The following is a 13,281-nucleotide window of genomic DNA, read 5'->3' as shown; positions in this document are numbered from 1 at the left end:
CCCAGACAACAGGCGTAGTTTCCTCCCTCAGTTCCTGTGATAGTTTGCAGCTTTTTCCTTTAACATTTATGTTTCCTGGTGATGGCTGCCTCCTGACTACACAGACATTAGTATTTCAGTAGGAAGTAACTGGGATGCCATTCCAGAATGCTTAGATTCTTACCACACATCTTAGCAGGATTCTACTGCCAACATTTTAGAAGATAGCCCTAAAGCAATCAGTTATGTCAGGAGAAGGTAATTCATTATAGCAAAACTCCAACAAATCAGAAGCAGGGGAGTCAGAACTTCCCAACTAACCAAAAACAGTGTCTACCTCTCTCTGTTTCCAAATCAGCCAACGGGTCATTACAAAGCACTGAAAATATGTTTGGTCCTTGGAACGCAAATAGGCAAAATCATAGGAAAAGTAGCCATTAGGAAAAAATTTTTTAATCCATAGTTTTCAAGGTATCCTACTAAGAGGCCCAACTGTCTCTATTTCCCACAACTACAGTTTTGTAGAATGAGCATTGGAGTTGAGAATCATAAACACAGCTATTGTAACATCCCATGGGGAACGTGATTGCCCATAGGAAACCCAGCTCTTTCTCTGGAAAGCTAAACAACTGTATAAGTACATATGATGGAAGAAAAGCATGTAGTCTGATAAGACAGTTTCGCCGGAGCCAGCTTCCAACCACTCTTCAGGACCCAGCTTACGTATCATCTCCCCATGGAGAGCTTTCCAGAGCCCTAGTCTAGGTTTGTTCCTTCTGCTACGCACTTCCAAATAAGTGATTTCTCTGTAATATTGTTAAACAAACTCTGTAGTCATTACAAGTTTAATGTCAGTCTGCCTTCCCTGCTAGCCTGTCCGGTGTGCTGTTTTATCCTCAATGCCCAGGAAGCTGACTGCATGTGGTAGGTGTTTGGAAAATAGTCACTAAATGGATGCAGACATGAATGAATCAAATTTCTACTACCTTCACCATGTTGTACTAAGGTGGGAAAGGAAGGTGTATTTATTAAGGGAAATTTTTTTAGACATCACAACTTGCAACGTAAAAAGGATTTTTTAACCCAGGTTTGATCACAGTATACATTTAACGATTACACCTCACTCCCTAAACATTTCTGTTACTCAACACAGGAGGACTGTTAATAGGTACTAACATTCAGATTTAGCTAAATTCCGTAGGTGGGATAACCAGTCTGACTGAAGTGATTTCTTAAATTCTACTTCTAGATGCCCAAAGCACACTCTAGCAAATGGCATGTTATAGGACAAGGATTGTTAATATGACAGTCTCTCAGTTGGTTCATTGATTGGTATGTAATAAAAGTTGAAGCTTGAAGTTAAAGGATGACCAGTTAACTCTGAGTAGAGAGCCCCTCTGGGGCCCCAGATTTTCCAGCTAAGACTGTTCAGTTGCCTTCACATGAGGCCACCAGAGACAAGGCCTCGGTAAACTTCTCTATATTTGTTGACCAGGAGCTGGCAACACCACAGTATATATTGAAGCACCACATGTCAGACTGAAATGTGATTTCAAGATTGCCAATTCACTTTCTTTATTATTTCTAAATACCAAAATTAAGAGGTACAGACACCTTCTTATATATTAAAATAACAACACTAAAAGCAAACTGACTTCAGAATCAGTCTTCAAAGTGTGCTTTTTCTCTGAACTAATTTCAAATGGTTCTCTTTTCCAGGTTAAGGACAACATCAAAATGTTTCCACACAGCCTGCACAACTTGAAGAGGTATTAATAAGCTCAAAGTCAGTCTGACATAATCAAATTGGATTTGGTTTTCCACATCAGCTAACTGGTATGCATTTATTTACATCAGTTTTTTTTTTTAATATCAGCTGAACTTTTACTTGCAAATGACTTCAGCACTCATAGAATTTAATGATTTTTGATCTTGTTAAATAGAAATAAAGGAGTTGGATGAGACATAAAGAGAGACTTGTTTGGTTAAATATTGCTCCTGAAGTATCAAGGTTTCTCATTTCAAAGCTAATTTTCAAAATACAGGTCATAGTTCTGGACTGATACCCACCCTGGTGGCAATACGCCATCACTCAGTGCTGGTACCATTTGCGAAGTTGTCTTTCTTTCACAGCACCGGTATTGGAGCATCCCTTCTCCCAAAGCTGGGAGAGTCTCATAGTCAGGGCTAGAAGGATGAGATGGGGAGGACAACACTAAGAGATAATCTGGGTATCGATAATGTTCCCTGGGAAAGTGATAGTTGAGGGAAGAGAGAGCGCGCCAAGCACTATGGAAAATCTTGATATCTGCACAGTGAATCCATCCTTGAGGAAAGACTGGGCCACCCTTCATGCCTTAAGGAGCCGTCTAACCTTTCCTCATCTCTCCCATCTCTTTATAAGGCATAAATCAAGAACCTCTTAAATTAGTCAGCAGCTTGATCCAACTGCTCCCCTACTCTCGCAGTAGCTACTGGCTATTTTTCCCACTCGTATTTGAAGAAACCATCATCATTCATTCATGTGACTAGATTTGACCAGAAAATAACAAGTGACATATCCTCATGGGACCACAGAAGGACGAGCTGCAATTGTTGAGCCACGCCTCTCAATTGCTATTTCTAAATCAGAGCCTCTCTTGGGTTCTGTTTAATGGAAGGCACACATCAACTTTTCTCCTGGCATCCAAGGTCACAAAAATATCAGACACTTGGAGGCAGCCATAGTAAATTCCACGAGACCCGACAGGCCACAGTGAGGCCAGTGAGGTCCCTGGGAATTCACATCAGGGGATGAGTACTTCAGGGGGTTCCTTCTTGCTCTTTGAATGACCTCCACAGGATCTCACAGGCAGGATAGATTTTGCTGAACATTTCCACAGGAGTGGAGTGGATGGTGGTGGGGGGTGGGAGGGATGGCTTATCACCAGAACAAGATTTTCATTTCATTTTGGATGGAGAAGCATTTCTTCTTTATCTCTAGAGATACATGTAAAACAGCTTTTTTTCTTCCCACGGTCTGTTTCCTGACTCTGACCTCAAATCAAGGACAAAAAGGGGACAGAGCTGCCTTAAAAAAACCTTTTTCTTTCTGAAGCAAAATGTATGTGTGATGGAGGGTGGGGGACCGTGGGGGGAGGCAGAGAAATGTGAGTTTGAATCAATTCACAGATAGCTCAGAAACTGACGGGGCCTTCCCGTATCTTCGCGTGACACCCTGCAAAGTTGTTGTTGTATGCTCTTCCCCACTGCTTTGCTTATCATTTATGGTTCATTAAATGCCAAAATCTTTCTTTCCCAAGGATGCTCTTTTAACATAACTTATTTTAGTTAACCAGTTACTAATGTTTATTAGGTACTAGGACTTTATATATATTATCTGATTGAATTCTCCCAATGGCCGTATGAGTTAGCCACAATTACTATTCCTATTTCCACAGCCAGGAGAGAAAGGCATAGGGAGGTTGAGTAACTTGCCTAAGATAACCCAGTCAGGAGGCGGCAGAGCCGAAGCTCAAATCCAAGACAATCTGACTTTAAGACTATACACTTAAATGCCACTCATGCCCTTTCCTCAGACTGATATGCAGTCAAGGATTCTGATAAGGGGGAAGGAACTGACATTTCTTGAGCATCAAATGAGTACTAGCTACTGCGCCTGGGGGCTTTATAAGTCTTTCTCCTAAAACCTTCTCCATAACCCTATATGGTAATTATCAGCATGCCCTCCCCCTCCCCTTCACTGTGTTGAGGTTCAAAGAAGTAACATGCCCAAAGTCACAAATCTAGGCAGTGACAAAGCCAGCCTTCAAACCTATGTCTGTCTGACTCCAACATGACAGAACACTGGAGAAACCATAGCAATTGGCCTCTGACAGCAAACAGAGATGTTACATTATTATGTTTCCTTTCGGCTTTGCTAGGTGAAGCATACTTCTGTTTCTCCTTGTGGAGGTTAAGTCTCCTTGTATCTTAATTTTGAAATAACCCATAATATAGTAGACTATTTTTAAGTTACAGTATTCTATAATTGAAAAAACATAACAACAAGGGTTGGTGAAAGTGTGCAGAAATTGGAACCCTCATACACTGCCAGTAGGAGTGTAAAATAGTACAATTGTGTTTGGAGACTATCTGGCAGCTTCTTTAAAGGTTAAACATAGAGTTAACCATTTGATCCAGTAATTCCACTCCTAGGTATGTACCCAAGAGAACTGAAAACCTACGTCTACACAAAAACTTACATGAATATTCACAGCAGCATTATTCATAATAGTAAAAAAGTAGAAACATCTCACATGTCCAACTACAAAATGTAGTTTATCTACACAGTGGAATTATTATTCGGCAATAAAAATGAATGAAGTAGTGATATATGGTATAGCACGGATATACCCTGAAGACATTGTGCTAGGTGAAAGCAGCCAGTCACGAAGGACCACATATTATATGATTCCACTTATGTGAAATGTCCAGAATAGGAAGACCTATAGAGACAGAAAGTAGATCATTGGTTCCCAGGGGTTAGAAGGGAGATGATAGCTAAAGAGTAGATGGTTTATTTTGGGGAAGGTTGATAAAAATGTGCTAAAATTGATTGTGGTAACAATTGCACAACTTTCTCTATGTACTACAAACCATTGAATGGTACACTTTAAATAGGTGAACGGTATGTTATGTGAATTATATCTCAATAGAGCAGTTATATATTTATATTAAAAAACTGCACCATGAAAAAAACCAATATTATGCATTTGATAAGCTCTCAAGAAATACCTATTGAATGAATGCACCAAAGCACTTCATGACTATTTAAAAATAATACTAGTTTATTTAAATTCAAATATGTCTTTTAGGAATGGATAGTTTATTTTGCAACAACGTTGCATAAACTATGCCCCAGACTCAACTGGCCCCGGAGGTGAATGCTGATAATACTGACATCCCACGAGTGCTGAAACGTGGTCCTCAGTGGTGAAAGTTTAGCAATGGCCACACCTGTGGAGGAATTTCCCCTCTGTTCCAACAGGACCAACTGTGGTGAAAGAACCATCTGTGGCTTGCTGACAATAGGGATGCCGCTGAGTGTTAACTGATCTCCCAAAACCCTCACTGAGCCAAACCCAGACCAGCAAGAATCTCTAGTGTGACTCGGGGCCACCAGCTAATGAAGGTATCACTTGGGTCCTGGAATCCAGGAGGATGAACAACTATCCTTCCTTTGTTACTTGAGAAACTCCCAAGAGCAGGTCCTGGTAGCACTTATCTATTTATGGTCACCTTTGAGGACAGATAAAAGAGTATGGGGAAAATATCAATAAATTCCAGAGTAAAAATAGAAACCAATATTCAGTGTTGAAGGGGAGGAACATAGAATAAATCAAAGTCCAAACTTGAGATCCAGTTGAGGAATTAGCCTGGTGTGAATGATTAAAGAAAAGCCAAGAAAAAAAAGCACCCAAATGCTGAGTGCATTGAAGAAGAAACAAGGTAGAGTATTAGTAGATTTAACAGCAAAACAAATGAGCTCAACAAACAAGCTCTGCATGAGTTGATATGGTCCAGAACCTACCAATGACTAGACATTACCTTCAAGGAATAGTTTTCAAGCCTTCCTCTCAGGGAACAAAAAACCTCTCAGGGATACTTTAGAAAGCATGTATTTTACGACTCTTAAATTCTACAGTAACAACAACAAAATAAGTCTTGGATTAGGGAAGTTTGTTCTGAGGACCCTGTGTGAAACAGAAGTGAAAATATGGTACCAAACTGGAATAGATTATCTGAGACATGGAGGCTCAAAGATGCACATGTGCTGTGTGCTGGCTTCACATCTCCAGGGATTCACTGGTATTATTTTGGAGAGGATTCAATCCAGTCTACAAGAAAGCATCCTTGTGCAAAACAAATCACAACTACAAAGCCTTGCGTAAAGGCTAGGAGTTTTTATATATGCTATTTCGTTCTATTTCTAAAACAACTCTGTGAGATAGATGTTTCACAGATGAGGAAGAAACTGTGGCTCAAAGAAATCCAACAACCTTCCCAACTAATAAGTGGCAGGGATAGGATTCAATTCTGTGTCTTCAAACTTCTTAACCACTATTTTCTCCACTACCCTACACCTTTCCAAAGTAAGACTGTAATGAATTTGTCCAGCCATGGAAGGCCTTCTAGAATGAAAGACTGACATTTTGATAGAGATGGAAGATCACTACAAAACTAAGCAGACCAGAGGGAGAATATTGCAAGAGTAACAGGAGGGTACTGGGCTTTGGAACATCGGCAAGTCAGGGGACCCTAGGGCAAGGACTATGTATGAAACACTAGTCAAAATAAAAATAGCAATATCTACCATTACATCTAGTCCCCTAAAGCCTACAGCTTCTGATTTATTTTGTTGTCTGTACTTGGTGAAGCACGTATAAGAAGATAAGAAGATAAGAATTTGGGGATTTTAGAATGGAACTTCTCTTAACATTACTCAGAGTGTCTTATTTAGACTATAAATGTTAAAATGTGCTCCCAGAGTGGCCAGCATTGCCATAGCCAATAAATAAACAAAATCGAGAAGAAAAATAATGGTAATAGCTTTCAACATCTCTTATAGAATTCACAGAGATGAGATCATAATAAAAGTTGTGGTTGATTTTGCCACTTATCTTTCATTTAATATAATTCTCAACCATAAATCTTGCTTTTGGGTTTGTGGGGCAAAATTTCCAATTGTTTCTTCCCCTACCAGGAGTAACAAACCCATCTGGCTAAGCTCCTATCATTGACATAAGGTAATGACATAAGGTAATAAAAGGTGAAACATCCCTGTACCTGGGGGTCCCAAGGAAAGGGATCCCTTGCTCTTGGAAACTTTTCTGAATCTGTCACCAGTCATGGCCACTATATAGAGGGACTGCAGGCTCCAAACATTTCAGAAAGAAATGTTGGGTCTAAATCTATTTGTGGTGTTGGCCCATCAGTTACCAAGTGGAAAGAATACTGGACAGAGAGCCAGGGCCCTGTATTCTAATCCACTCTCTGCCATTAAGTAAGTAGGTAACCTTCACCGAGGGCTTTCCTCTCTCCTGGCCACAGGGCTCTCATCTGTAAAATGAAGGGCTCAGAGTAGATCATCGCTGAAGATCTCTGCAGTTGTAGGATATTTTTGCATCCCCACCGCACACCACCCCTCCTCTGCTTGATAACCTGTTCTGGCGATTTCATAGCAAGTACCTGTTTCTTGGTCACAGTGCCATCCACGGGGTCCACGTATTCAAAGCTGTCTGTCTTCGCCACACTGTAGACGTGGCTCCCCACAGCAAACTGCTGGCCGATGAAGGACTTGTCTGTGACCAAGGCCTCCAGGTCCCTCATGATGTAATAGGTCGTCTTGGGCTCTAACCCCTCATAATCAAACCTGGTGAGGGAGGAGCAGGACACAGGATAAACACACATCTAATCAGAGAACCAGCAGCTGGGTGGGCCTCTCAAGGTCATTTAATCATTGGTTTTGTTTAAAGAAGAACAGCACATGGAAGAACACGGAAGAAACATGGAAGAACAGCACAGAGAAGCATCTGCAGCTGGTCTCCCCTCTTCCCCCTCCCAGCCCTCCATTCATTCCCCACACAGCAGCCAGCATCATCTTGTAAACATCAAATCGTGCCAATCCTTTCCTTTAAATCCCTCCAAAAATGCCTGTCATGTTGAGAGCAAGAGTCAAAACCCTAACCACAGCCTATAAGGCACTGTGGGATCTGACCTGCCCACGTCCTTGATTTGACTTTGTCCCACTCTCGCTCTTGTTCACTATGCTCCAGCCACATGGGCCCCCTCTCCAGTCCTGGGAGACACTTTGCTCTTTCCCTTCGTTGGGCCTTTGCTCTTGCTATCTGTTTCCTTCCCTGGTACAATCTTCCCCAGGCTACTCAAATAGCTGACACATTCCCTTCCTTCAGCTTTCATTTTTCATTTAGTGTTACCTCTAGAAAGTGACCTTCTCTGACCAGTCATCTAAGGTAGCTTCCCTCTATCTCTCCCCGCCTCTTATCATCCTTTATTTCTTCTTTTGGTAGTTATCCCAATCTGTATTTATTTTGTTTATATATTTGTTTCCTTATTTCTTGTCTTTGCCCCTGAGTACTGTACGCTCCAGGAGGGCAGAGATCTTACCTGTTTTGTTCTCTGTTGCTTCTGACAAGTAGTGTTTTTTGTAAGTAATGGAATGAAAGATGGGAGGAAGTGAAGGAAGAAAGGAAGGAGAGAGAGGAATCAAGGCAGGGGAAAAGAGAAGGAAGAAGGGAATTCAATGTACCATAAAACTCTCTTGGAAACTTGGAAGAAATATCACAATTGTTCATTAAAAAGAAGGTCCCCCTAGCCAAGAACATCAAATATAACAATGGGGCTGGGAGGTGATTAGGGAAAAAAAAAGACTAAAAATAACCCTTATCTCATTTGTCGTTGTGGAGTTTAAATATGATAATGCATACCAAGTAGTTGGCACAATGCCCGACACCAGTGCTTAAAACTATTAATTACTTTTATTCTTAGTCACTACCATAAGGAAACTGTAGGGTCTTTCCCGATGTCAGATGGTTTTGACCAAGTCCTTATGGCACACCCAGGGGGCTCTGTTTAAGAAGGAAGCCCTAGGTGGGGCAGCTGTGCTCAAGCAGCTGTGGTGGGATCTCACATTGGGCTCTCTGTAAACAGGAAAGAAGGTGAGTTCTCAGAGTGAACTAAAGAAGGAAGATCTGAATAGTTGTTACTACTTTTTTCCACTCAAGATCTTTTGTGACTTCAGCAGACAACAGGGTATTAGCCAAAAGGAATGATACCATGGCTAACAATGGGTCCCCTGCACCTTCATCCCCCCTCTTTTCTGTTCTCTCTCTCTTACACAAGGTGTGTCCTCCCAGCCTCAGAAACAAAACAACAGGGAACTCTCTCAGAACATTCCTTCTCAGTAGTGTATGTGTTCTAATCCTAGATTCTCTTTAAAGATAACTTTTGGAGAAGGTAAAACCCAGCCAAGCAGAAAGGGGCAGGAGGTTGGGATAAGAGGGTGTAGTAGGAGACAGAGAGGCACTGAAAGAGATTTAGAAGTTGAGAAAACACACTAATGTGACAGGTCACATCCAGTCTATGGCTGAGGTCATCAGACCAGCTGCCCAAATGCTCATCTTCACACACATGCAGGTTCTAGCACTACTTTCCCCTCACTACCTCAAAAAACCCCCTCTGACCATCACCACCACCAACACACTTTCGAGGAAAGAAATTTCAAAATGGAGAATTCCTTCTGGGGTCCACTCGTATATACAAGGAAAATCATCTGGGTTCTCAGATACAACTTCAGGCTCAGTATCAGTTAAACCAAAATTGTTTAATTATCTCCTCCCCACCAAGAAAACAGTCAGGCTAGAAATCATTTTCTTTCACAAGCACTTTCAACCTACCTTTCCCAGAGGCTGAAGGAAATGTTTACTTTTGTTCTACCTATTCCCTCCTCCCTTTTTCTTTATCTCTGTGATCTCCTTGTACAGAAATCTGAAACATAATTCAGAGTCCTACAAGAATTTATATCTCCACTGCATTATATTCTCTAATATGGTATTTGTTATGACAAAAGTAATTGTCATGTAACCTCTTGGCCACAAAAAAATGAACTATATTATAAATACACTTATTATAATACCATGTCTTCAAAATGCTGGCAGAAAGCTAGATAATCATTCCACAAATTATGAGGAACACATCCCTGACTCAAAGCGATCTCACTAAGCCAGAGATTGGCAGTCATAATATATTTTATCAGGTTGGATTTTTTGGAGCAGCTTCAGGCAATAAAAGGATTTGCTGTGCCAATTGGTCCCTTTGGTATGCCAAAAAAGCCCACAAGAATCAGGATTTTTGGCACTTGTTAGAAATACTAGTGAATAAAACAAGTTCCCGCCTGCCTTGAGAGTCCTTATTTTATAACACAACGAATAATTTGAGGTGATTTCCCGGCTGTCACATCCTCGGCCTTCTTAACTAAACAGGAACCAAGAATATGATGGCGCTGTCTACATTTCCCAGAGCACTGCAGTCTCTTTGATTTTACTGAAAACTATCATAGGCTTCCTTATTCTCTGATATTTATCTAAGTAAATGACCACTTAAGAGAAGAAACAATCACCTTATAAGGGAAGTCTAAAGCCTTCTTTCTGTCCCTTAAGCTCTTGAAACGCAACCAAACATCCAAAGTAGTTAACTATTCATAAGCAAAGCAAAGGAGGCACCGTCTCTGTTTTTAATACACAGAGAGCCGCTGAGACTACCCAAGGATTCCCTGCCCTAATCCCACGTTCTCCACAGTTAACATCCTTTCCAACCACGGCTCCCCCTAAACCATGGCGTGGTACTAGCATACCTAGCAGGCAGCCACACAGCCAGAAGACTCTGCCCCCATCGCTTGCTTCAACAACAGGAAAGTGGTAGAAACCCCCAACCCTAAGCTCTTTGCCACTGACCTTTCCCCTCCCTCCTTCCCAGGGTAATATTTCTTTTTTTCTGTAACTCCTTTCATGGGGACAAAACTTGAGCAAAATCTGGGGCTCCTGAGCCATGTGGTCCCTTCAGAGGAGGCCAGCTCAGGCATCTTGGTCACGGTTTGGACCATCAGGGGGAGCTTCTGTCTTTGCCTCCCTTTCCTTGATAATTATGGGTGGAAAGCCAACAAGGAAAGCCCCCGGTCTGACTGTACAACTTTCATGGCCACCAAGGGACCTTTCAAGGTTCTGCAGTTCAGATTCCCTCTGGGGATGGCTGCCCACCGTACAGGCAGGATGAAAAGATGACAGAGGGGTGTCACCAGGGGAGGGCTACTCCTTGACACCACTCCTACCACCTCTCAGGGTTATCTGTCTCTTGCGTCTGTGCTCCTCAGACCTTCCTGAAAGATGCCTGCCTCCTAAGGTTCTAGCCCACTTTTTTAAAAAAAAACCTTCTCTAAGAGCAGTTCCCTAGGGTCCATACGGAGACCCTTGCCCTTCTCACCTGCAGTAGTAGTGGCGGCCAAATTTGGCCCAGTGATCTCGGACAATTTCCTCCACACTCTGCTTCCGGGCAGCGATAATGGAGAGCCAGACCAAGACAGCCCAGAGGCCATCTTTCTCCCGGAGGTGATCAGAGCCTATGGGAGAAAGGAATAGTCTGCTGAAGATTTGTTCACGGGGGAAAAGTTAAAGCTAAATGAACTATGAAGACCAGTTAGCACTTGAGTGTTACATTGAAATGGCAGGATATATTTATCTATTGTGTTAAAAACATGCCCCATAATAAACTTGCATTTCTAAAAATATGCAACCGAAATTCAAATAACATAAAACAATATCAAAAAGTAAAATAAAATCCTGGAAGTTGTTGAAAGGATCCAAGAGCCAAGGTGACATCACATGTGACTAATGGTATCATTCATTCAGTAAGTATTTGGTGATCCTTACGGTACACCAAGCATTGGTCTAGGTACTAGGGATATGGCAGTGAACAAGATAGCTCTTTATTCATCAAGTTTGAATTCAAGTAGGCGGGGACAGGCAACAGAAAAGTAGATGAAAGAACAACATGCGTCAAATAAGGACAAGAGCTATGAAAAAAATTAAACTGGGTGATAATGTCACAGAGCACGATATCAGCAAAGACTTCTTTACTAGAGCAGCGCAGCTTACCTAGAGTGGGGTTGAATGGTACTCCCCAACCCCACTCCACCTGCCGAAGATATGGCCACCCAGAACCTGTGAATGTGACCTTATCTGGGGAAATAGTCCTGCAGATATAATTAAGTTAAGGATGTTGGGATGAGATCAGCCTGGATTATCCAGGTGGGCCCAAAATCCAATGACAAGTATTCTGAGAAGAGAAGACACAGAGAGGAGAAATACAAAGGAGCAGGTTATGTGAAGACAGAAGTGGAGATCAGAATTATGCTGCCACAAGCCAAGGAAGGCAGGGAGACACCAGAAATTGAAAGAGGCAAGGAAAGATTCTCCCCTAAAGACTTCAGAGGAAGCATGGCTCTGCCAACACCTTGATTTTAGACTTCTGGCCTCCACAACTAGAAGAAAATTAACTTCTGTTGTTTTAAGCCACCCAGTTCTTGGTAATTTCTTATGGCAGCATTAGGAAACGAATACAGGTAGTCAGGGTCGGCCCCACTGAAGTGATGATATGTGAGCTGATACCTGAGAAGGAGTCAGCCATGCAGAGATCTGGGGACAAAGCACAAAGTCCCTGAGGCAGGAAGGAACTGGGAAGCTTATTCCTCTAGCTATTTACATAGAAAGAGAGGCAGCTCATATTGTGGTATTCACACGGTAAAGTGTGCAGGCTAAACAGGTAGCTTCCTGTGCAAAAAGAACCCAGAGGAATATGTTGGAGGCTCATTTAAGCATCTGTCTATTGGCCAATTGTAAGCTCTGTCCTGAATACAAAGGAATGTGTTGTAGTGTAGGAAAGGTGATATAATGGAAAAAGCATGGGGAAGGCTTTGGAATTAGGGTTTAAAACTAAACTCTTCTACTTCCCCGGAAAGTGAGAAGTTATCGCAAAGTTGTTAACCTTTCTGAGTCTCAGCTTCTCATCTGTAAAATGGGGACACCATCACCCATCTTGTTGGGTTGTCACATGAATTTAATCACACTCAGTGGGTAGGTTCTGGAGTCAGATTGTTCACATTCAAATTCTGGCTCAGCCACTGACCTTTGTGTGACTTGTTGTCCTCCTCTGTAACATAGGGAAATAATAGCCCCTACCTCATGGGTTACTATCATGATGAAGTAACTAAATATGCCCAGGTATTTAGATCAATGACTGGGATGTCACAAGTGGTTGTCTTGTTGTTGATCTTATTGGTAATTCACATAAAGTACCAACCTGGTGCTGATTCCTCAATACGTAATTTGAGGCAAATTGTTCTCAGTCATTCATTTAATTTTATCCTCTGACTCTAGCTACAGCAATGTCTTAAGACCAGGAGACTGGGACCAGGAGTTGGATCATTTCTTCTTGCAATAGAGCAATAAGAATGGACAACAGTACTTGGGTTTCAGGGCTACGAAACATAGAAACTCAGAAAGGAAGACTCAATGACACAGAGCTGTTTAAACTTTGAAAATGGACTGAAACAATACCTTAGTTAAGTTAGGCAACTTTGAGAACTTCTCACCAAAGCTATGGACCATTTATACTTCTTGGTACATTTGCAGTGTTAAATGTTAAATGCTTTTGCTCAAAAAGGAAAACACACAACCTTGAGAGGGC

At 41.8% G+C, this 13,281-nt stretch overlaps 1 protein-coding gene across 1 annotated transcript in view; it reads right to left on the bottom strand.

Annotated features, from left to right (window-relative positions):
- Nucleotides 1–13,281, bottom strand: part of PGM5 (phosphoglucomutase 5) — a 188,435-nt gene that overhangs the window by 44,658 nt on the left and 130,496 nt on the right. Inside the window, exons 8-9 of the mRNA XM_082403675.1 lie at nt 11,020–11,155; nt 7,210–7,393 (exon numbers count right to left, since the gene is read on the bottom strand). Coding sequence (XP_082259801.1) covers nt 7,210–7,393; nt 11,020–11,155 — 320 coding nt within the window. The remainder of the gene's footprint in view (nt 1–7,209; nt 7,394–11,019; nt 11,156–13,281) is intronic.

The sequence above is a fragment of the Balaenoptera borealis genome, assembly GCF_965194805.1.
Source record: "Balaenoptera borealis genome assembly, chromosome: 8".
NCBI lineage: Eukaryota > Metazoa > Chordata > Mammalia > Artiodactyla > Balaenopteridae > Balaenoptera > Balaenoptera borealis.
The sequence above is the reverse complement of the archived record's forward strand: the minus strand, read 5'-3'. Positions and strand labels throughout refer to the sequence as shown.